General features: G+C 37.7%; 1 protein-coding gene across 2 annotated transcripts in view; it reads left to right on the top strand.

Annotated features, from left to right (window-relative positions):
* dock11 (dedicator of cytokinesis 11) overlaps positions 1-21,802 on the top strand; it is a 147,471-nt gene that overhangs the window by 73,686 nt on the left and 51,983 nt on the right. Inside the window, exons 26-34 of one of the 2 annotated variants that reach the window (XM_041779093.1) lie at positions 53-178; positions 471-542; positions 947-1,093; positions 1,595-1,678; positions 3,618-3,729; positions 4,084-4,122; positions 11,840-12,021; positions 15,703-15,816; positions 18,997-19,072. In XM_041779093.1, the coding sequence (XP_041635027.1) occupies positions 53-178; positions 471-542; positions 947-1,093; positions 1,595-1,678; positions 3,618-3,729; positions 4,084-4,122; positions 11,840-12,021; positions 15,703-15,816; positions 18,997-19,072 (952 nt within the window). The remainder of the gene's footprint in view (positions 1-52; positions 179-470; positions 543-946; positions 1,094-1,594; positions 1,679-3,617; positions 3,730-4,083; positions 4,123-11,839; positions 12,022-15,702; positions 15,817-18,996; positions 19,073-21,802) is intronic. The other variant, XM_041779094.1, reaches the window with a different exon arrangement.

The raw sequence follows: 21,802 nt of genomic DNA on the forward strand, positions 1-21,802 counted from the left end.
TACTGTTTGAAGTGCATCTTGTGTTAATAGATTTGTGTATTTCTCTCTGTAGTACGTGTTTGTGACCAACAACCCTTCGTCAGGAAACTCAGCGACTACTCATGAGGTTCTGGCCACCGCTGTCACTGCCACGCTCAAGCAAACTGCTGATTTCAACACCAGCAATAAACTACTCAAGGTTAGCTCTCTGTCTTTAACCCTTCTACTTGTAGTACTAACATTGACCAGCAGGTGGCATGCTTCTGTATAAAATGTCTCTTGAAGCCTTGAAACCATGAGGTTCATTTTCCCACATGATTTAGAGAAGCTGACATGCTGCTGCTTGTATTGTATTTGTTATCTAATCTAGCTGGCAGCCATGATTTCCATGATACTGCTGCTTTACTCATCTTTACAAGGAAATTTGCATACTGGGAAACTCCTGCAGGATGCTAACTCCAAACCTGTTTTTTTTTTTTTCCTTTCTCCAGTACTCGTGGTTCTTCTTTGAAATCATGGCCAAATCCATGGCTCAGTACCTGCAAGAGGGCAACCGCATGAAGGTTTGCAGTTATTGATTCTTTGTTTTTTGCAGACTGAGCTGCTTTTTTTTATCACTTTTACCATCTGTTTGTTTAGAAATATTAGCCTCTATATTTGGCATGGATCTCAAAGGAAATTTACAAGAACACCACATGTAATGTTTGAAAACATGTCAACAGATTTGAACACATTTAGTGGAAGAGCAGGAGGCTCAGCTGTGTGTATAATCCACATCCTGATGAATCAGACCAGCTTTTTATCTGGTTTTAACAGGATGAGTCAGACTTTCTGCAGAAAGCAAAATGATGCTGCTAATAAATGCAATGCATGTTCAACAAATGTCACTGCTCTTTATGTTGCTTGACATATAAACCTTCAATGTCTTAATTTCAAGCTGTCTTTCATCACCCTGGATTCTCTTTAGATGCCTCGGGCCCAGCGCTTCCCAGACAGCTTCCACCAGGCGCTCCAGTCACTGGTGTTGTCCATCATGCCCCACATCACCATCCGCCACATGGAAATCCCAGAGGAAGCTCGCTGCATCAACCTGAGCCTGGCTAATTTCGTCAAGGTCTGGACACCACATGGGGACATTAAAGCAGCTTAAAATAACTCTAGAGGCTGGTTGCAATTTTTCAAGGCAATGTGTTCTAAGTGTTCTGTGCTGTTGTTGCTTTTTGTACAGCTACAGCACACAGCGGCATTTTATTCTTAAACATTAAACAGCTTGTGCTATTTGACACCACATATTACACAGTTTAATCAAAAACTAGAAGCCTGGAAGGTTTTGATGCAGATTTTGATCTATATTTCTTGCATTCAGGTGTGTTAAATGTAAGAACTTGCATGCACAATTGCAGAATTCATATTCAATACTGTCGACCATCAGATGAAAATTTATTTATTTATTTTGTGAACCAGAAATGATCATTTTTGATGAAGTCTAATTCACCAGGATAAGACATCTATGGTTAAAAATCATGTTTCTTTTTCATAGGAACTTTAGAAGTTGTTTTGAGAAATGTTGTTTTGCACTTTTTGCACGTGTGCTAACCATGTTTCCTCTCCTCAGAGGTGCCTGACAGTCATGAACAGAGGCTTTGCCTTCGGTCTGGTCAACCACTACATGTGTCATTATGGTCTCAAGGATCCAAAGGTACCTACTCTTACTGTGTGGCAGCACATGTATGTGCTGTAACAGCAACAAAATGTCACTGTACAATAACACCTTGTTAGCAGCCAGCAGTACGGTATTTACTGGGGTATTAAAAATAAAAAACAAAAAACAATTGAAGACTTGGCAAATAAAATGACGTCAGCATTTATTAAAGAACAGTTCCACTTTAACGGGACAGGACGGTATTTATACGCTTCTGGTGCTGGGGTATTACCGATACTTTTACACCCCTAGAATTTATCCATTATGATTAAACCAAGCCCTACACTTTGGCTCCCATGGTTCACATAAAAGAGCCGCCTCTTAAAGCCAACTCATCTACATATGGCACTTCATTACAGCCAGGTTTACCACCCCAAATGTTTCCTTTTCATTCCTCTGGCACACCCAGTGGACCCCCAGTGTGAAAAATAATGGTCTAAATTACAAAAATATGCTGGCAACATTTCATTTCCAGTGGGTTTTTTAAATTTAAAAGAGCTCTCTTTAGCTTGCAGGAGCTTTTGGTTAAAGATAAGGCTGTAGTCATTTCAAAATGTGGATGCCATTTAATGCTTTTGATCATTAAAATCAAAGATATTGCAGCTTTTTAACTTGTAGTATCTAGGCAGATTTTGCTCAGAGGGTGGAAGAAGGAGGGTTTGCCCTCATTCCAAGAATGGACTGCTGAAATAGCCTGAGTGGCAGCATTTGAAAGGGTGTCCTATAAGCAGTTTGGGGTAAATGGGGTAAAATTTGACATTTGTGGGGGTTTATGATCATGGTCATATTCCATGAGAATTCTTTATTTTTTTAATTGTTTTTATATTTTTTTTTATTGTTTTTTTTTTTATTCATATATATTTTTTATTTATCAATTTATTTAAAATATTTTATTTATTAGTATTATTTTTATATTTCTTATAAACCTTTTTGATTTTTTTTTTAATAATACTGTACAGATAAAGATAAATCTCAGGGGAATATATATATATATATTTATATATATTTTAAGGATCTTTTTTATTATGATTGCGATTGTTATAACATTATTGTTATATATTGTTTTATTGGAGTATGGTCGGAATCTGCCCATTTTATTTTGATGATTTAACATGTCCATGTTTAAGATGGTATGCTGTTGAGGCTTATAAACAAGACTGATTGTATATCTGGTGATGACCAGGGGTTGGCACAGGGGTAGGATTCTGTATGTATTCAATATTAATAAAAAAAACAATAAAAATTGTTAATCATAAAAAAAAACTTGTAATATTTAAAATATGAACATGTGGAAAACTTTGGCACAAAGCAGAGGAGTGTGGGAGAACAGCAGGAATATGTGAACATCTGTATTTCACATAATTTAACCAGAGGAAATAAACTTTTAGTGACACTTTGGATACTTGCTTTGTGAGAACAGTTTCATCCCTTATGATTTGAGTGGCCAAAATTAAGACCATGACATGTCTACAGTCGCCATAGTTCACGTAATTCCTCGGTAGCTGCACACGCGCAACTCGGTAGCAGCTACGTCACATGTTTTGTTGCTCTTAATAGCCCATAAAGATGTGACAGAACATTCATCCAATCACACTCCTAGTTTTTTTTTTTTTCAAATCCTCTGCCCTTTCCCAAATGCTTAGTATTGAAGGTTTTCCAGATGGATGTAATCCAACCTTCAATACTAAGCATTTGGGAAAGGGCAGAGGATTTCCAGAAGGATGTGTAGAACAAATCCATCTGGCGTGTCAGGTTATATCAGTAGCACATTTGACTAACAAATTAAACAAACACAGACGGCCAGCAGGCTGAGTCCAGGTTTATATGTGAAAAATGGGAACGTCTATCTTTACTCACTAAGGCAGTTGTTAAAAATTTCCATAGAGCCTACACCTTGCACACACGCTCATGCACTGTTGTGTGTTTTTTTCCACAGGTGCTGACTGAAATGAAATTTGAGTTCCTGATGACCGTGTGCAACCACGAGCACTTCATCCCTCTGAACTTGCCCATGGCTTTTGGGCGCACCAAGCTGCAGAGGGTACAAGGTGAGACTCATTTTCTAAATTCATTCTGCCTCTTCCACACATGTAACCACAGACTAGCTCTCCCATGATCCCCAATCCCTTACTGACCTCGCCCTACCTGATCCACTACACTGATTCCCTCATTAACCTGCCTGATTGTTTGGCCTCAAGCACACATACACATGTATCAAAGAAAGAGGTGGCACGCCTCCCTCTGCTCCATTCCTGCTTGACAAGTTTACCCAACACCTGTTGCCACATGTTTTATACAACCACAAGTAAGAAAGCAAAACACCAGAGTGCTTTGAAAATGCTGCATGGATTGTTTACAGTTTTACCCCCAATTTCTTTATTTTTACTCCCACCTCCCTTTAGATTTTATTCCGTATGCGACGGAGCTTTTTGGCCCTGTAGGTAGGTGATGATCACCGCACCGTACTGTACATCAATGCCACCGTTTGCAAACAGCCTGCACTTCCTTGCACTAACCCTGCCATCCTGTCAATCCCCCTTTTTCCTCATAGGACATCCATTTACTTCCACTCACTCTGCACAATGCTCATGCTAGGCTAATTCTCTCATACACCAGAGCCTGTGTGTTGTAGAGAGGAGTAGGGCTGGGCAATATATCAAGATTTTGAGATACAGCTATACATTTTTGAATTACAAACAGGGTAAGTCGATACAGTTTATGTAGGAAAAATTACATTCCTAATGCTTAGAGAGGAGATGGCTGGCAGTGAGATTCTCTAACAGTAGTGAGCTTATTTAGCACAAAATAATCTACCGAAATATGTTTGGCTTCTGTTTACATGCCAACTCTTACCAGACTACTAAATTTTAATGAGCAATGATTAGCAATGCACGTGCCTGAAGCGCTGCTTAAAATGTGGGGGAATACAGTACTTAGATGTTGCAGATCATCAAACAAAATTTACACAAAGATAACCCGAGTTAATACAAAATGCAGCTTTTGAATTATTTCATTTATCAAAGGAAAAAAGCCATCCAAACCTACCTGACACTGTGCGACACGTCATTGCTCCCTAAAACTAAGAACTGGTTGGCAACAGAAGCAAACAAAAGTTTGTGATAACTAGCCATGACTCTTTCACATCGCTGTGGAGGTATTTTGGCCCTCTCTTCTTGGCAGAAATGTTTCAGTTCAGCCGTGCTGGAGGGTTTTCCAGTATAAATGGCCAGTTTAAGGTCATGCCACAGCATCTTAATCAGATTTAAGTCCAGACTTTAACTAGGCCACTCCAAGACCTTCATCTTGTTTTTTAAGCCATCCGAGCTTAAGAGCATACACTGATAGTCAGGCGTTCTCCTTCAGGATTTTCTGGTAGGCAGCAGAAGTCACGGTTCCATTAATTACAGCAAGTGGTCCAGGTCCTATTCTGGATTATTTTGTGACCTCCTGGATGAGTCATGGATGTGCGCTTGGAATCATTTTGGGAAGGTTTTACCACTGTCACAAGTTTTCTCAATTTGTGGATAATGGCTCTCTGGACTCCCAAAGCCTTAGAAATGGCTTTGTAACCCTTTCCAGTCAGAAAGATATCAGTGATTTAGTTTGTCATCTCTTCTTGAATTCCTTTAGATGGCGCCATGATGTGTTTCTTTTTGAGATCTTCTGGCCTACTTCACTTTGTTAGACCGGTTCTATTTCAGGGATTTCTGATTCACCAGGTCTGGCAGTAATCAGGTCTGGGTGTGGCTAGTCAAACTGAACTCAGCTTTCCGAAACAAAAACAGGGATTAATCCCAATTAATTCATGATTTAACAAGTGAGAAGGTATTACTTTTTCCGTGGGGCCAGATAGGTTGGGCTAGCTTTTTTCCCTTTATAAATTTAATTGTCATTTAAAAACAGCATTTTGTATTTACCCAGGTTATCTTTGTGTAATATCAAAATTTGCTTGGTGATCTGAAACATTAAAGTGTCACAAATTTGCAAATAAAAGAAATCAGGAGGGGGCCAGATACTTTTCACAGCACCGTAGATCATCATACAGACCAGACTGACATAAGATTATAATCCTGCCCTCAAAGAAAATAGGGAGCATACTGCAGAGTAAACTGGTGACTTTCAGTCAGGTGAGCTGTTTGTTTTGGTTCATCCATCCATTTTCCACACTGCCAATCCCAGCTATCATTGGGAGAGAGGCAGGGAACACCCTGGACTGGTCGCCAGTCAGTCACAGGAGTGACATATAGAGACAGACAACCAGGCATGCTCACACTCACGGCAAATTTGGAGTCACCAATTAGCCTAACGAGCATGTTTTTGGTGGTTGAAAGAAGCCGGAGTACCCAGAGAGAACCCATGCATGCACAGAGAAAACAAGCAAACTCTGCACAGAAAGGAAAGGATTCGAACGAGGGACCTTACTGCTGTGATGCCACAGTGCTAACCCCTGCACCACCGTATAGCCACTTGTTTTGGTTCAGTCAAATAATAAATAAATAAATTAATAAACAGTCTTGCATTAACTGTATATCTGATGAGGATGCTGTAACAAAACAGTGAAAAAATGAACCTAAATGAAGGGTTATTTGTAAGGACCTTTTCTGTCTTTTTAATGACATAAACTACATAAACAAATACAGTGGGCTAAAAGTCCCCAGTTATTACAGTCACTATTTTAATCATTACACCGGGAGCGTTATGTCAATGTGCAAGGAAAATTGTAGAGAAATAAAATGCAGACAGTGTGTTATGACCCCAAGCCATCAGTCTGAGCTAATCAAATGATACTGATAAGTGATGTTAGTGTTATGTTAGTTTTGATCTCAGAATTAACACTTAAGTAACCTCCAGTGCCACCATGTTTGTAGTTTACACCCTAAACATCAGTCCTGAGTGCTCTTAAATGCCCTCTAGTGGTGACCCCAAGTTACACACGTTGTTTCTAGGAAAGTATATTTACAAGTGTGTTTATGAAACAGCTGGACACTGACGCAAAAGCAAGGTGAAACAAAGGTATATCTCTATGCTAAGAGCTCATCTACCGTAATACTTCTAGTAGATGTGCAAAAACAGACTGTACTAAAAGAGCGAGACGGCAGCACAGAAACTGCATGTTGTGGAATATGCTGAACAAAATGGGAATTATCATGCAGGAGGACAATTAAAATAGTTTTTCATTTAGAAAACCCAAATATAACAGACTGCAGCAATTTATTCTGGACTGTATGGTATTTGAGATGATTTGTCTAAAAGGGAGACTGTTATTTTATTTACTTGTTTTAATACCACAGCAACAAAAAAGGACATTTTAGACCCCCCCCCCCACTGTAATTTATAGTTTATTTGGTTGACTTGCTGGAAACCCTAACAAACTGTTTGGAAAAGTGGGCAGTACTCGCATAGGGTGACAGAAGCCCTTTCTTCTCACCAGTTACACATTTTTCCAGATGCTGCTTACATATTTGTTCAATTCCAACATTGCTGTAAATGACTGAAGATCATTAAATCACAGTACTTTTTGATACCACCACTCAGAGCTTGACATTTACACCTAACAGCTAGCTAAATACAGGTAGATTCCAGCCATTGCAGGTACCAGCGTGACTCCAATAAGCCAGTTTGACCAGTGGAATTTATCACTGTCACAACCTGTTTCACTCTTAACCAGTGATACTCAACATGTGGCTCTCTTATGATGATTTGTGGCTCTTTTAAGTCTTCATTTGAAATATTATTCCCCCAGAAAACCTATAAAAGGAAAACTTTGACCACAGAAATTATCCATTGCATGTCACGTAAATCACTTTGTTTCCTACAGTTAAACAGCAGGCTTTAATTGTCAAACTTTATTGTCATCCTATATCTTTTTATGTATATTTTCCATTGCCCTTATTTGCAATTTTTTCCACCTTTTTTTTCAATTTTTTGCCACTTTAAATCAATTTATACTGCTTTTAGCCTATTTTTGTGGCTTCTTTTTGTCACTATTATTTCACTCTTGTCAGTTACTTCTTTTGCCCTTTTTGCCCATTTAAGCTGCCTTTTTCCAATCAAATGCCACTTTTTTCCCATTTTGCCCCCCTTTGCTCATTTTTTCCCACCTTTTTGCTGATTTTTTTCCCATATTATCTTCTTTACTCATTTGTTACTAATTTTTTGCTGCTTTTTGACTATTTTCGCCACCTTTCACTTATTTTTACTTTCACCTCAACCCATTTTTGCCACTTTTCACTTTTCACCACTTAGATTATGTCTCTTGCAAAGGTATTTTTCAACAATTTGGTTCTTTGGTTGTGAAGGGTTGAGTAACACTGCTCAAAACATTTTCTTAATGTGGATTTCATGCAGCAAATCTAAGCCATCTATTATTTTTTACAGATAATTTCATACATAAGGCTGCACAGCGACGCAGGGGTTAGTGCTGTTGCCTCACAGTAAGAAAGTCCCTGGTTCACTTCTCAGTCAGGGTCTTTCTGTGCAGAGTTTGCATGTTCTCCCCGTGTATGCATGGGTTCTCTCCATGTACTCCGGCTTCCTCCCACCACCAAAAACACGCTCATTAGGTTAATTGGTGACTCCAAGTTGGCCGTTGGCATGAATGTGAGCGTGCCTGGTTGTCTGTCTCTATATGTCAGCCCTGTGATTAACTGGCGACCAGTCCAGGGTGTACTCCACCTCTTGTCTAGTAACAGCTAGAATAGGCTCTAGTCCCCCCGCGGCCCCCAATGGGATAAACGGTATAGAAAATGGATGGATGGATAATTTCATACATTTTAAAGCTTTATTTTACACATAATTAGCCATATGTCTAAATGAGATTAAAGGAGTTGAAAGGTTTAATGCCCACCTTTTTCTGGAAGAAAAACCTACTACTTAAAAAAAAACAGTTAATTAACAGTTGGTATTTTAAAATTAGTATGAACTTATTCCCCATTAAAGAAAAAAATGAAAAAGTCACATATTTTTGTTGCCAGTTAAAGTGCTTCAGAGAAAGAAAATCCGTACAGGCAAAAAAAACAAAACAAAACAAAACAAAACTGATATCAGCAGGTCAGACCAGGAAAAATCTAAATTAACCGAAGATATTTTAGATATCATGTATCTGACAACAAACAAGAACATTTTGTCTCCAGGGTCTTAGCGACGGTCTCTAACAGAAAAGTATGACACTTGATGATCAGGCTCATGAGGGAAAATAAGGAGCATGTGTTTCATCTCATTCCAGACGTTTCCAACTTGGTATACAACACATCGTTTTCTCCAACAAAATTTAGGCTAGCGGAAATGCTGAGTGGCTAGTAACTTTGCAAAACCACTAGCCACAGTAGCTGGTGCGCAAGTTAATGTCAGGCCCTGCCAACAATGATCAAAATAATCATAATTTGATCATTTTTTGTATAATAAAAATGTATAGTACCACTTTCAAAATAGCAAATTTGGATGATGCTGTTGCATGATTAAGGAGTTTTTCTTTATATTTTTATGATTAAAAACAATAGATACATTTTTATTGGGTGTCCTGGACTTATTGTTTTGTTGTGGCTGTGCTATCTGACAGGATCCAATATTTTTTGATATTGATTTAAACATTTTTTACTACTTTATAAAATAAAAGATGAGGTAAATGTCAAGTTTCAGCTCAAAAATCAAGATGTTTTTTGGTTTATATCGCCCAGCCCTAGAGAAGAGGAGCTTATGGGACTTAACTGACTTCTTTTCTTTCTTGCTTAATTGACTTGGTACAGTACTTTATGTAACCATCCTTCATGACGCTGGGTTTTCTCTCTCTTGCTCACTCTTTGTGTCTGCTCTCTCTCTCCTTATCTTAGCCGTCAGTCTGTCTCTGTTATTGGAGAAGATAATTGCAGTTCCGTTCCCTGGCTGCACTGCCTGTTTTAAATATTAACACAGCATTATTGTGAAACTGTATGTCACTGTTTGCGTCAACACAGACAACTTCTCATTTTCAGCGGCACGTCTGTTTGATCTCCTCTCCATTTATTCCTCTTTTCTGAATATTCAGAGTGAAAGATTTCAAACATTACATATTTCTTTGAGAAGGTGTTGAGTAAAGACTGGTATTGTTTGTGTGATGTGGAAATGTTAATGCTTGAGTGACTTTGTGGATGTCTTGTTGCATATTGGTTTGCAGTGTTGCACTTTCCAAGATTTGATATCATGGTTTATTTCTAAAACAATCCTTTAAAATACTGAGATATGGCTACTGTATTAATAAAACATAAAAGAATCTGGTGATATAAGACCTATAACAGCACATGATTTACAACAGAATGTGATGCATGACATTGTCTTTTTCTACGGGGTCCAAATAAGGGACGAGGACAGAAAAAACATTTAAGGTTGATCCAAGGAAACTTTTGTGAGATCCAAAAGATACAAAGAGTAAGGCAACACTTTAAGAAAGATTTTTTTTTCAAGATCTTACAAAGGTGTCTCAGGATCTTGCACAAGTTTTGCAGGATCTCAAATCATTTTTAATCACTCAGAAATAAATTCTTGTATTTTTGCAAATTAAAAAAATAGTTTCTCAGGCTCTTTCAAAGTTCTCAGTCATGTAAAAAAACAATTCTCAGGGTATTAATTATAAAAGTTAGTTGAAATCACAGAAAATGGTTTCCTGTGATCTTTCAGAAGTTTTTCGGGATCTTAAAAAATGTTTTTTAGGGTTATGCAACATTTTTGGGGGAGTCTAAAAAAACATTTTTTAAATCTTGGAAAAGTTTGTCAGGATCTCGAAAATTTTTCTTGAACTCATGAAAGTTTTTCAGAATTTTATGAACTTAGAGGAAAAACTCATGATCTTGCAAAAGTTTCCTCATAAGTCAAAGGAGTTTCTCTGACTCTTGAAAGATTTTTTTGTAGTCACCATAAAGTTAATCAGGATCTTGAAAAGTTTCTCCTCATCATGTCAAATATATATGGGATCTTGAAAAACAATTGGGTGACATTTCATAAATTTGTCATGATCTTCCAACAGGTTCTTGGGACTTACAGAGGTTTCATTTGACATGCGAAGATTCTCACAATCTCATGAAGTTTCTTGAAAATCACATGAAAAGTTTTTACGATCTAGCAAAAATTTCCCATGAGCTTGCAATCTTTTTACCGATCTTGCAAAATTTCCTTAGGTTCTGGTAAAAGTTGTTAGAGATCTTGGACAATTTCTTCCTTAAGTTTTACATGATTTTGTTAATTTTTTCTATAACCTTGAAAAGGTTTTGTCATGTGATCTTGCAAACATCTTGAAGTTTTCAAAAAGTTACATTTCAAAAGTTTCAAGGGATCTTAAAAGAGTTTCCAAAGAGCTTGAAAAAGTTTTTTTAAGGTTCTTGTCAAGTTTCTCAATTCACTTTGGTCTTAGGAATCTGGCAAAAAGTCCAATGATCTTTCTTATGTTTCACATGATTCTTCTAAACTTCACCATGATCTTGAAAGATTGTCATGAACTTGCAAATGTTCCTAAAGATCTTACAAACGTTTCTCATAATTTTGCAAAAGTTTCCAGGGATCTTGCGTGAGTTTCCCAGGGTCTTGGAAGAAGATTTTTAGGATCTTGTGAAATTTCTCAAAATCCCTTAGGTCATTGGAATCTAAAAAAATAAAAAATAAATTAAAAAAAAGATAATGATATTACTTAAAGAAAATGTATTCTTGCAACAGTTTCCTGGTATTTTGCAAGAGCTACTTTAGATCATGTGAAAGATCTTCAGGAGTTTCTCACGTTCTGGTGCAAAAGATACATAAATATATATTTAGGAGGTAACAACATTTCTCAGACTATCTTCTTGAATCTTGCTGAAGTATTTTCTGATCAACCCTTTTTGTATTTCTGTCTGTCTCCCTTTAGGAGCTTTTTACCTTGATTTTCTTTTTTTTTTTACAATCCAAGTAAAGGAACTTTTTCTCCAATCAGTTATCGCCATTGGAGACAAAACTGATTACATTATTTTAACTTTTTATATGTATACCTGTGAAGGGTATAAAGAGGGTATTATACCTGTTTTTTCCCACTGTATGAATGAATAGCTGGATTAAAAAAACATATTTCACAAGACTAGATTTCATTATTAGGATGTTTCTTCACCCTCTTTCTTTGTCTCATATGTACAAACACTTCCTGTCTGGCCAAAACCACAGAGCAAAGCCTGGAGTTCAGCCTGACGGAGGATTACTGCCGTAACCACTTCCTGGTGGGTCTGCTGCTAAGAGAAGTGGCTGAGGCCTTACAGCAAGGGCCAGAGGTCAGACAGCTGGCCGTGAGCGTGCTCAAAAACCTGCTCATCAAACACGCCATGGACGACCGCTACATGGCGTACAAGGTGAGAAAACAGAAAGATGGTGTTCAAATTTTTTCAAACTAAACCAACTAGATAACCTTAAAGTTTCTTAGCTTGTCACCTTTAATCCTCAAAAGTACACAAAAACGTGTCCAAGTAGAAATCCAATTCTTTGGAAAATAATTGGGGAATCAAACTTTTATTGATCATACATGTGCACCTAATAAAACTAGAACATTGAGTAAAAGGTAATTTCTTCCTGTGATTTACATCAGAATTGGACCATTGTTCAGTGGTCTAAAGTCTTGTTTCCAGATGAAAGCGAGTTTTGAATTTTATTTGGAAATCAAGGTCCCAGAGTCTGGAGGAAGATCAGAGAGGCCCAAAATCCAAGGTGCTTGAAGTCCAGTGTTTCAGTGGAAGTCTAGCATATCTGCTGGAGTTGGTCCACTTATTAAGTCCAGAGTCAACGCCGTCAGCTTCACGCTTCCATTTGCTGAGAAGCTTTATGGACTGATTTCCTTTTCCAGTTGGACTTGGCACTTGTCCAGAGGAAAGTGAAGCCAAAGCTACCAGAAACTGGTTTGCTGACCATGGTGTTACTGTGTTTGATTGGCCAATCTGTAGAGAATCTGTGGGGAAGATGAGAGACACCAGACTCAATAATACAGATGAGATAAAGGCTGCTATCACAACCTGGGCTTCATAACACCCCAGCAGTGCCACAGACTGATTGCCTCCATGCCATGTCACACTGATGCAGTTAATTGTGCAAAAGGAGCTCCAACCAACAACTGAGTGCATACATGAGCATAGTTTTCCAGAAGGTCAACATTTCTATATTGTAAATCCTTTATTTTGTTGGTATTTTGTTAAATTCTTTTATTTAAATTAAAACTAAAAGAAGTCATGAAATAGTTCCATTTGTAATGATGAATCTAGATTATATGGAAGTTTTACTTCCTAATTAAATCACAGGAAAAAAAGAACTTTTTCATGATATGCTTATTTTTTAGATGCACCTGTGTACTCTGATTTACTGACATTTCTAAAAAACACAGAGGTACTTCATGACAGAAGCTATAATGTGCTGCTCACCCTCTTTTTTAAATTGCATATTAATTAAAGTTAATATAGTGCACAATGCAGGTGACATTTCCTGCCTGCTACCTTCACATCCTGTTATGCCAAAGTGTAGCTTATTTGCCTTTTTTTTTTTTAAATCTTCAGCAAGCTGACACATTTTAAAATGCAGACTGTGTAATGCATGAAATATAGGGCTAAATAAAACTAGCATAAGAGAAGCTGTAGGAAGCAGACCTGAAAGACTGTGTGTACTAGGAGAGCAGAGGTGAATGCATGTGCATTTTGATCGTAGAGTTTAAACTATGGATGTGTAACTGGTGGTAACATGTAGCCCTTAAGTCAGTTTCAGATCAAGAAGTTTTAAACATGAAGAAAATCTGCCATGGGACCAGAAAACATTTCAGTAATCGTCTTCGATTGCTGGTATGTGTTAGCCTCAAATCAGAAGCAGAATTGGCTTTAACTGTTGCTGTAGAAATCTTTTACATGCATAGATACTGCATTTAGAAAAATAGATATAAATTTCAAATATGTTTAAATAACCAGGTAGTATTATGTTCATTTGACTGAAAAAGCAGTTTAAAATGGCTTTAATCTTGTTTATAGCCAACTCAGTAAAGCATTACAAGTTACTTGTATTACGACTTGCCCTTCCCTGCTTTAAAGGAAGTAAATGAAGCAAATTTAGTTCATTTTTGAATATTAACAGACTTAAACTTAAGGAAAAGTTTGTTTACAATGTCCTATGCAGCCTCAATTACTTTTTTGGCTATAAAACATAAAGAAAAAAATCATATTGATGATTAAAAAAAAGACAAAATTCAAGATGACCATTCTTGTAGAAAAAGTATACCTGTGCATGTCTGTGTGTGCTGAAATATGGTAGGTTACTTTCCCTGTGATTTTTACCACAGTACATATATGGATTCAAACAAACATGACAAAATATCAGAGGCCCCCACGTAATACTGATGATACTGATTATACTGATCCCATGAAAATAGAGCTTAAGACTTCAATTCTGTTTTCCCAGATCAGAGCAGGCACTAGGGACAGATCTGTTTAAAGATAGAATCTCTAAACGTATCTCTTTTCAAGACACAGAAAACTTTATGTAAACATCTGGGAATTCTCACTGTCTTCATTGTCTGGAAAGTCCTGTTTGAAGTCCTTTTTAGTTTACACAGAAAATGACCTCTTAAGTATTTAATGTTAAAAGTTTTATCATTATTTGTTATTTCACAGTTATGATGTCCCATAAAAACTGGCCTTCTTCACTATAAAACAAGGTTAGATGTGACCAAGAAAAAGCTTTCACCAGAGAATTAGATAGAAAAGTATTTGAGGTTGGTTCTAGGAAACTTTTGTGAGATCCCAGGAAATAAAAAGGAGTAAGGCATCACCTGAAGAAAATCTTTTATGAGATCAAAAAATGTTTCTCAGGATCTTGCACAGGTTTTTGCAGGATCTCTGAATAATTTACTATGATCTTGGATGTAATTTCAGATTTTCAGAACGGGCAAAACATTTCCCATGAGCTTGCAAACATTTAAACATGATCCTGGAAAAGAGTCTAGCTCTCACAAGAGTCTATCAAGATCTTGTGAAGTTTCTCAAAAGTATATGATGGGTTTTAGGGATGTTCCACAAGTTTCCCATGATCTTGCTGAAGTTCCATATAATCTTGTTAAACCTTATTATAACTTTGCATACGTTTCTAATTGACTTGCAAAAGTTTCAGGGATCTTGAAAGAGTTTACCCTGACCTTGAAAACTAAGGATCTTGTGAAGTTTCTCCAAACACCTTTGTAATGCTAATGGATCAATTGTATGCACATTTAACAAAAAATTACCATGAGCTTGCTTAAGTTTTGCATGATCTTGCTAAACTTCTCTGTAACCTTGCAAAAGTTTGCCATGATCTTGCAAAGATCTTAAAAAACAGCTTTTCAAAATCTTGCAAAAGTTTAGGAATTTAGGATCTTGTTAAATTCATTCAAATCACTTACATTTATGGAATTTGGCAAAAATGTCCCATGATCCTGCTTAAGTTTCACATGATCTTGCTAAACCTCTAACTTCCAAAAGTTTCTCATGATCTTGCAAAAGTGTGTTAAGATCTCACTAAAATTTGTCATTGTCTTGCAAAAGCCTCATGGGATTTTGCAGAAATTACTGCTTAAAATAAAAATTACATGCAGCAAGCATGAAAAACAAAGCCAGCTACTTTGTGCTGTTAGAAAGACAAAGCCTGCCTTTTCCTAGTGTTTATTATATTTGTTCTGTGCTGTCAAGTTCTTGACTGGATTAATGAATATTTTAAGAGCTTAGTTGAAACCATGGCGGTACCAACTAAAATATGATCATTGTTTCAGCCTCACTGCAGCCAAACAAAGCACAACGAGTGAATGTTTAATGTGACACAAGTTTAATGCAGGTCACCTGAGTACATAGACTAAATTGTAGTTCAACGGTGCGTGACCCCCTACCAAGATACCAGAGTCTGTTATGCAAACTAGCCTGTCATTAAAGTGCAGGCCCCTATGATAGCAGCTGTAGGCAGGTGCTTTTTGAGTACTTACGTTGTTATCAGTAGACATATTATTCAAAACCTCATGTTGTGTTTTTGTGTTTCAGAACCAGCAGGCCCGGATCTGTCTGCTCTACCTGCCACTTTTTGAGCTGCTCTACCAGAACCTGAAGCAACTGTCTGCCCAACCACACAACTCCAGCCCTGGGCTCGGCCTTAATGTGAGTCCCCTTAGTGCAGCAGTGTTCTCAGTGACAGTGGGGTTTAATCTACAGCTAAAGAGCTTATCTTTGTTTAAAAAGCAAAATTTCTAAAGAATAACAGGAAACTTCCATGTAGCAAAAGACATTTCTGTAAGTCCATCAGGATCATTTACTGCCACAGGTTCTCTGAGGGTGTACTCACACTAGACTATCCGTACCGTGCCGTATTCTAACCGTGCTGAAGCCCATTTGACCCCCTCCCCTGTCCCCCCTTTGGCCCGCACTCACACTGCTCAACACATCCAGGCCTGGGCACAGATACGTCACGCGCCGACGTCATTACATGAAGCATCCAGCGTTGATGACTCAGTATGAATAAGTGTTGTTTTTAGGCTGTAAAATAGTTACAGATTTTTACGATATCTGATCTGACACCAGAATTATTTCCCCTGACCTGGAATCAGCTACGTTAACTATACAGAGCCCAGTGAGAAGAGAGAGAGAAAAAGCGGTTCATAGTGGAGAGTTTACCTTTATGCACCACGAACTGTGCCTTTTCTCAGCGTAATCCTGGATGCCTGATGCACCAAACAAGCTCTCATGTGTCCAGAGCAGGGTTAAATGTTCAGTTAAATGTTTTTTTTTGTTTGTTTGTTTTTTTACCGTGGCGGGAGCAATTTTAACCATCTAATGAGAGCTGGAGGTGAAAATGCCTCAGGATTAATAAACGATGCTCTGTTCAAACGACAGCGATCAAGATTCCACTTTCGCTTCTTGGTGACATGAAATGGAATTAGAGGTAAGTTATTTCAGTGGATGATAGTTTGGCATTATAATTTTCGAATAAGTGAGGTTAAATCAGCGGTGTGATTAACCTCAGCACACACTTGTCTCCGTATTTGGTACTCTCCTTTATGCACGGTGGATGAAAGGTGTTTATTATCCTGTGAGCTGCTGTTTGTGACTAAAACAAGGGAAGAAGCTTTATTTTACAAACCAAAAATCCTCTTGCAGTCATTGAAGCCTGACTTTGCCAGAAACTGGTCAGAAATATGGACTGGACTGGGACCCTGCTGTCGCTAGCATGCAGCTGCTGCCTGGTGGGCTCTCTGAGGGGAGTCCTCTTGTTATTACTTCACGCTACGTCACATTCCTGCGCTTGTGCTCCTTCATTTGCATCCGTGCCGTGCCTAGGCCGCCTCGTCCATCCGTGCCAGGGCCGCGAAGCATGCCGCACTGAAGCACAGAACGATTGCACTCACGCTGACAAAACGTACCAGACTTTAGGCTGAAATGGGCCCAGGCACGGTACGGATAGCCTAGTGTGAGTACACCCTGACTCTACATCTAAAACATGTTAATATTGAATAATGATGTAGTACTCCATCCTGTCCACCATAACTCTGTGGCGCTGTTACGCATTTCCTGGCCCACCCTGGTTTACGCTGCAAGCAAATTGCAAAGCATTCTTGGATTGCTCAGAGCAAACCAGGAATTCCACTTTTTACCACTTTTTTTTTCAGATTTCTTCAATAAAGCCACATCGTATGATTACTCTTTAAGTACGCAATGATCAGAGTCCACAGATCTAGAAGTAATGAGGGAGTCGAGCTGAGCAGCCCGTGTTTACCTACTAGTCATTTTTGTTTTTGTTTTGATTGATTGTCAGAATTTACACACAGGTTTAATCTTGTAAGTCTGCACATTCATTTCTGTGAAGTAAGGACTTCAAACTTATAAACTAACAACTTTAACTTTGATCATTTAGGACTGAGATCATGTATTTTTATATATTTTTAGCAGTGTTAGTTTCAACTTTGATCTCATAAATGTACATCTTTAATATTGTTAATTTACATTCCATTTAATTAATTTATGACATCAATTCCTCAAATTTATGCCTTTTATCTTACTGAACTGCAAATTATACTTATAAATTAGACTTTATTCTCACTAACTAACCTCTTAAATCTCCTTTATTTTCAACCTATTTTTGATAGAATTAAGTCTTCAATTTTGTCGACAACTCATTCTTGTAAATTTAGGACTTAATCTGACTAATTCACACCTTTTATTAATTTAGAACTAATTCTTGTAAATTTTAGTTTTCAATCTCGCCAATGGAAACTTTCAATCTTATTTTTTTAGAACTTAGTCTTTTAAATTTAAGACTTCAATCGGGCTAAATTATACCTTTCATCTTATTTATTTTGTTTAATCTTGTTTATTTTCAACTTAAGTCCTGCTAATTTTCTCGTTTTATTTCTTAACAACTTTTTCATGTAAATTTATGGCATTAATCTTCCTAGTTAAGGCATTTAATCTTGTAAATTTTCCTTTTTTTGCATTTAGACTTGTATATTGGTAATTTACGCCTTTAAACATTTTCATTTATAACTGCTTGTTAATTGAAGACTTTAATACCTCTCAGTTATGCCTTGATCTTGTCGATTTTCACTTAATCTTTTGTAAATTTTAGACTTTAATCTCTCTTATTGATGTCTTTAATCCCATTTATTTTGTTAATCTTATACATTTATTATTTAAGTCCTGCTTGCTTATGCCTTTATCTCAATTACATTATTCCTCTAGATTTATGAAACCAATCTTACTAATTCACACCTTTAAAATGATTTATTTACAACTTATTCTTGTGCATTTAAGACTTTAATCTGGCTAATCTTGCTTATTTAATTATTTGATAATATTTATTTACAAGTTATTTTTGTAGACCTAAGGCTGGCCCCACACTGCAGGATTTTAAGCCTGACTTGAAGCCAGAGTGGAGCCTCGTCCCAAACAATTATGTATCTTAATAATCCTCAAGTATGCTGTATCAACATGATTGTTTTACTGCTCCAAATCATGTTATAGCCTCCCAGACCTCAAATCCTAAACATCAGATACGTTTGATATTTACCAGTTTTGGTCAGAGTGCCTCTGACAGAGCACCAACAACAACCAATGAGAGTGAGAAGACCAGGAAGCGTCACCAGCTGGATCATGTGGGCTACTTTTACTGCTCACAAGCATAAACACAACTGCCTTCAGTCCAGCCAGGTTTCATCCTGATTCTGTTCCTTGTTTTATATCAGCTTTGTCTTTTGTTATTGTTTTGATTGAAAGCCCCTTGTGTAAGACGTCATATATGTTTACAACAAGCTCAGTTTTGACTTTTTCTATCTCCTTGTGGTCCAGGGTTCCAGAGATGACCTGATATCGACCAGTTCAGTGGACAACAGGAGAATCAGCACCGCTATTGACAGAGACCACAGTGAGTGGAACTGCAAGTACTGCACAGTGCAAAGCCTCTTCCTCTCCATTATTATCAACAGACAAACCTCCAGCACCACAGCATCATTTTGGGTGCACACCAGTGATCCATTAGCATCACTCTGTCCTCATTAAAAGCTGCTGAACATCTGCCACTCACAGTGAGCTGATGTTAATGTTTGTTTTTACCTTCACAAACACCACAGCACTTACAGTCTGTGATGAAGGAAACATTTTAGATTGTGTATCTTCTGTCAGGATTTAAGTTGATGGAGTCAGGATGAATGCACAGTTGTTAGGACAGTTTTAACAGCAGTGTTCTGCTGTCATTAAGCTGCACTCAATATCTCGTAATCACAAAGTGAAAAGAGAGTTAAAGAAATGTTTGCAAACTTATTTAAAAGACAAAAAAAACTGGAAGTATCACATCAACATAAACATTCAGGCCTTTTACTCCGTACTTAGTTGAAGCACCTTTGGCAGCAAGTACAGCCTCGGGTCTTTTTTGAATATGGCAACAAGCTTTACACACCTGGACTGGGGGATTTTCTGCTGGGGTTTTTTTTTCAAATCCTCTCAAGCTCAGTCAGGTTGGGGACTGTTGGTGAACTGCCATTTTCAGGTCTCTCTAGAGGGAGGGTTCAACTCTGGCTGGGCCTCTTAAGGACATTTCAAAGAGTCGTCCCTAAGCTGCTCCTGTGTTAACTTGGCTGTGTGCTTAGAGTCGTTGTCATGTTGGAAGGTGAACCTTTGGCCCAGTCTGAGGTCCTGAGAGCTGTGGAACAGGTTTTCATTGAGGATATCTCTGTAATTTGCGGAATCTTGTTTCTCAGAGTCTGGGAGTCCTTAAGTGGCTTTTTGCAAACTCCAAGTAGGTTTTTAAGTGTTTTGCACTGAGGAGAGGCCCCTGTTAGCCAGTTTGCCATAAACCCCATATCAGTGGAGGGCTGCAGTGATGTTTTTTTTTTCCTTCTGGAACTTTGTCCCATCTCCACACAGGATCTTTGTGTCGGAGTGACTGTCAGGTTCTTGGTCACCTCTCTTGCTAAGGCCCTTCTCAACCAACTGCTGACGAGTCCTGGTTGTGCCAAACTTCCATTTGAGTATTATGTTGGCCACTGTGCTCTTGGGAACCTTCAGTGCAGCAGATTTTTTTTTGCATCCTTCTGCAGATCTGTGTCTGTCAACAATCCTGTCTCTGAGCTCTGCAGGCAGTTCCTTTGCAGTGTTTATTTTTGCTCTGTTATCACTGTCAGCTGTGATGCCTTCTATAGAGAGGTGTGTGCCTTTCTAAGTCAGGCCCAATCAGTTTAATTTACCAAAGGTGGATTCAAGTCAAGGTATAGAAACATCTCAGCAAAGTTCCAGAGAAATGGGAGGAACCTGTTACGCATAAAAAAGGCATAACAAAGCAAGATTGAATTTCAGGTGTTTTTGCAAGGGGTCTGAATACTTATGTCTCTGTGGCATATATTAATATATTTTTTACAAATTTGCAAAAATTTATAAAATTCTGTTTTCATTCAGTCATGATGAGGTAGTGAATGTAGATTAAGTAGAATATAATGTAAAGCCATCTTTATACAATAAATAGTTTTGTTTGATCACAAGTTCATAGGGTTATATTTTTAGAAATCATACGCATATGGCAGAGGCATGCTAGTCATTTCTGGGTCTTTTGTTATACCAGTACAACACTGTGAGATTAAAAATAGTTTATTAGTTTCTACAAAGCTTGTATATATATTTTTTGCATCATGTTTTTTCCAACAACCATTTGATGGTGTCTTGATTGTAATTTCTTTTTTCTTTTTTTTTTTTTTTTTTTAGACTTACTTTTTTAGATTTTTTATTTTTGGGCTTTGTTACATAGAGGAGGACAGTGGATAGAGTGAGAAACGGGAGAGAGAGTGGGGAGAGACATGCAGTAAAGCGCCACAGGCTGGTTTTGAACCTGGGCCATCCGCGTACATGTGTGGCGCCTTAGACCGCTAGGTTATCTGTGCGCCCCTCAGTCGTAATTTCAAGAGTGCTCTAGCTGCAGACTGCGGATCTTAAATTAAGAGTCTTGCAGACCACAACTGTGAGACACCACATCCGTCAGGACAGAAGGGATATAACTTATATTTTAAAGAGTTTTTTTTGTTCGACTGTATTAATAATTAAGGCTGACATAAGATTAGAAGTTATTTGAAATTAATCACACCCTTTACATCAACCATAATGTGTTGAAACGGACAATAAAGCATGCAATTAATCTGGATTGAAATAAATTAATGTACTAATTGTTGCCCTGATTAATCGCAAATAACTCGATTAATCTTGACACCATTTAGACATTAAAGACTAAGCAACACTTCATAAATGAAACAGAGACAAGGGTTAGAGGTTTATTTTGGGATAAAATTATCTATAGACAAGTTTTAGAGGTAGTTTTGCAAACGGTGGCTCACTTTAGCTTCGCCAGCTTTAGCTAAAGCTAAAACAGCTTCACTAGCTACATAGTTGATATTACTCTGCAAGCCAAGTAGCAAACGCCACACTCAGTTAGATAAATCTAACTAAGCTAAAGCTAGACATAACTGCTTCTAAAACAAGGCTAGCGCAAGTTAAAGTAGCACAAACTAATTTAGTTAACGTAGCCTCAATTGCTTTAGCCTTAGCTACATTAGTGTTGTGAGACTGTTTTCATGGACTTTTTCCTGTAAACAGGCAGTTTACCTTGCTTTAT

Source organism: Cheilinus undulatus, linkage group 22, assembly GCF_018320785.1.
Source record: "Cheilinus undulatus linkage group 22, ASM1832078v1, whole genome shotgun sequence".
NCBI lineage: Eukaryota > Metazoa > Chordata > Actinopteri > Labriformes > Labridae > Cheilinus > Cheilinus undulatus.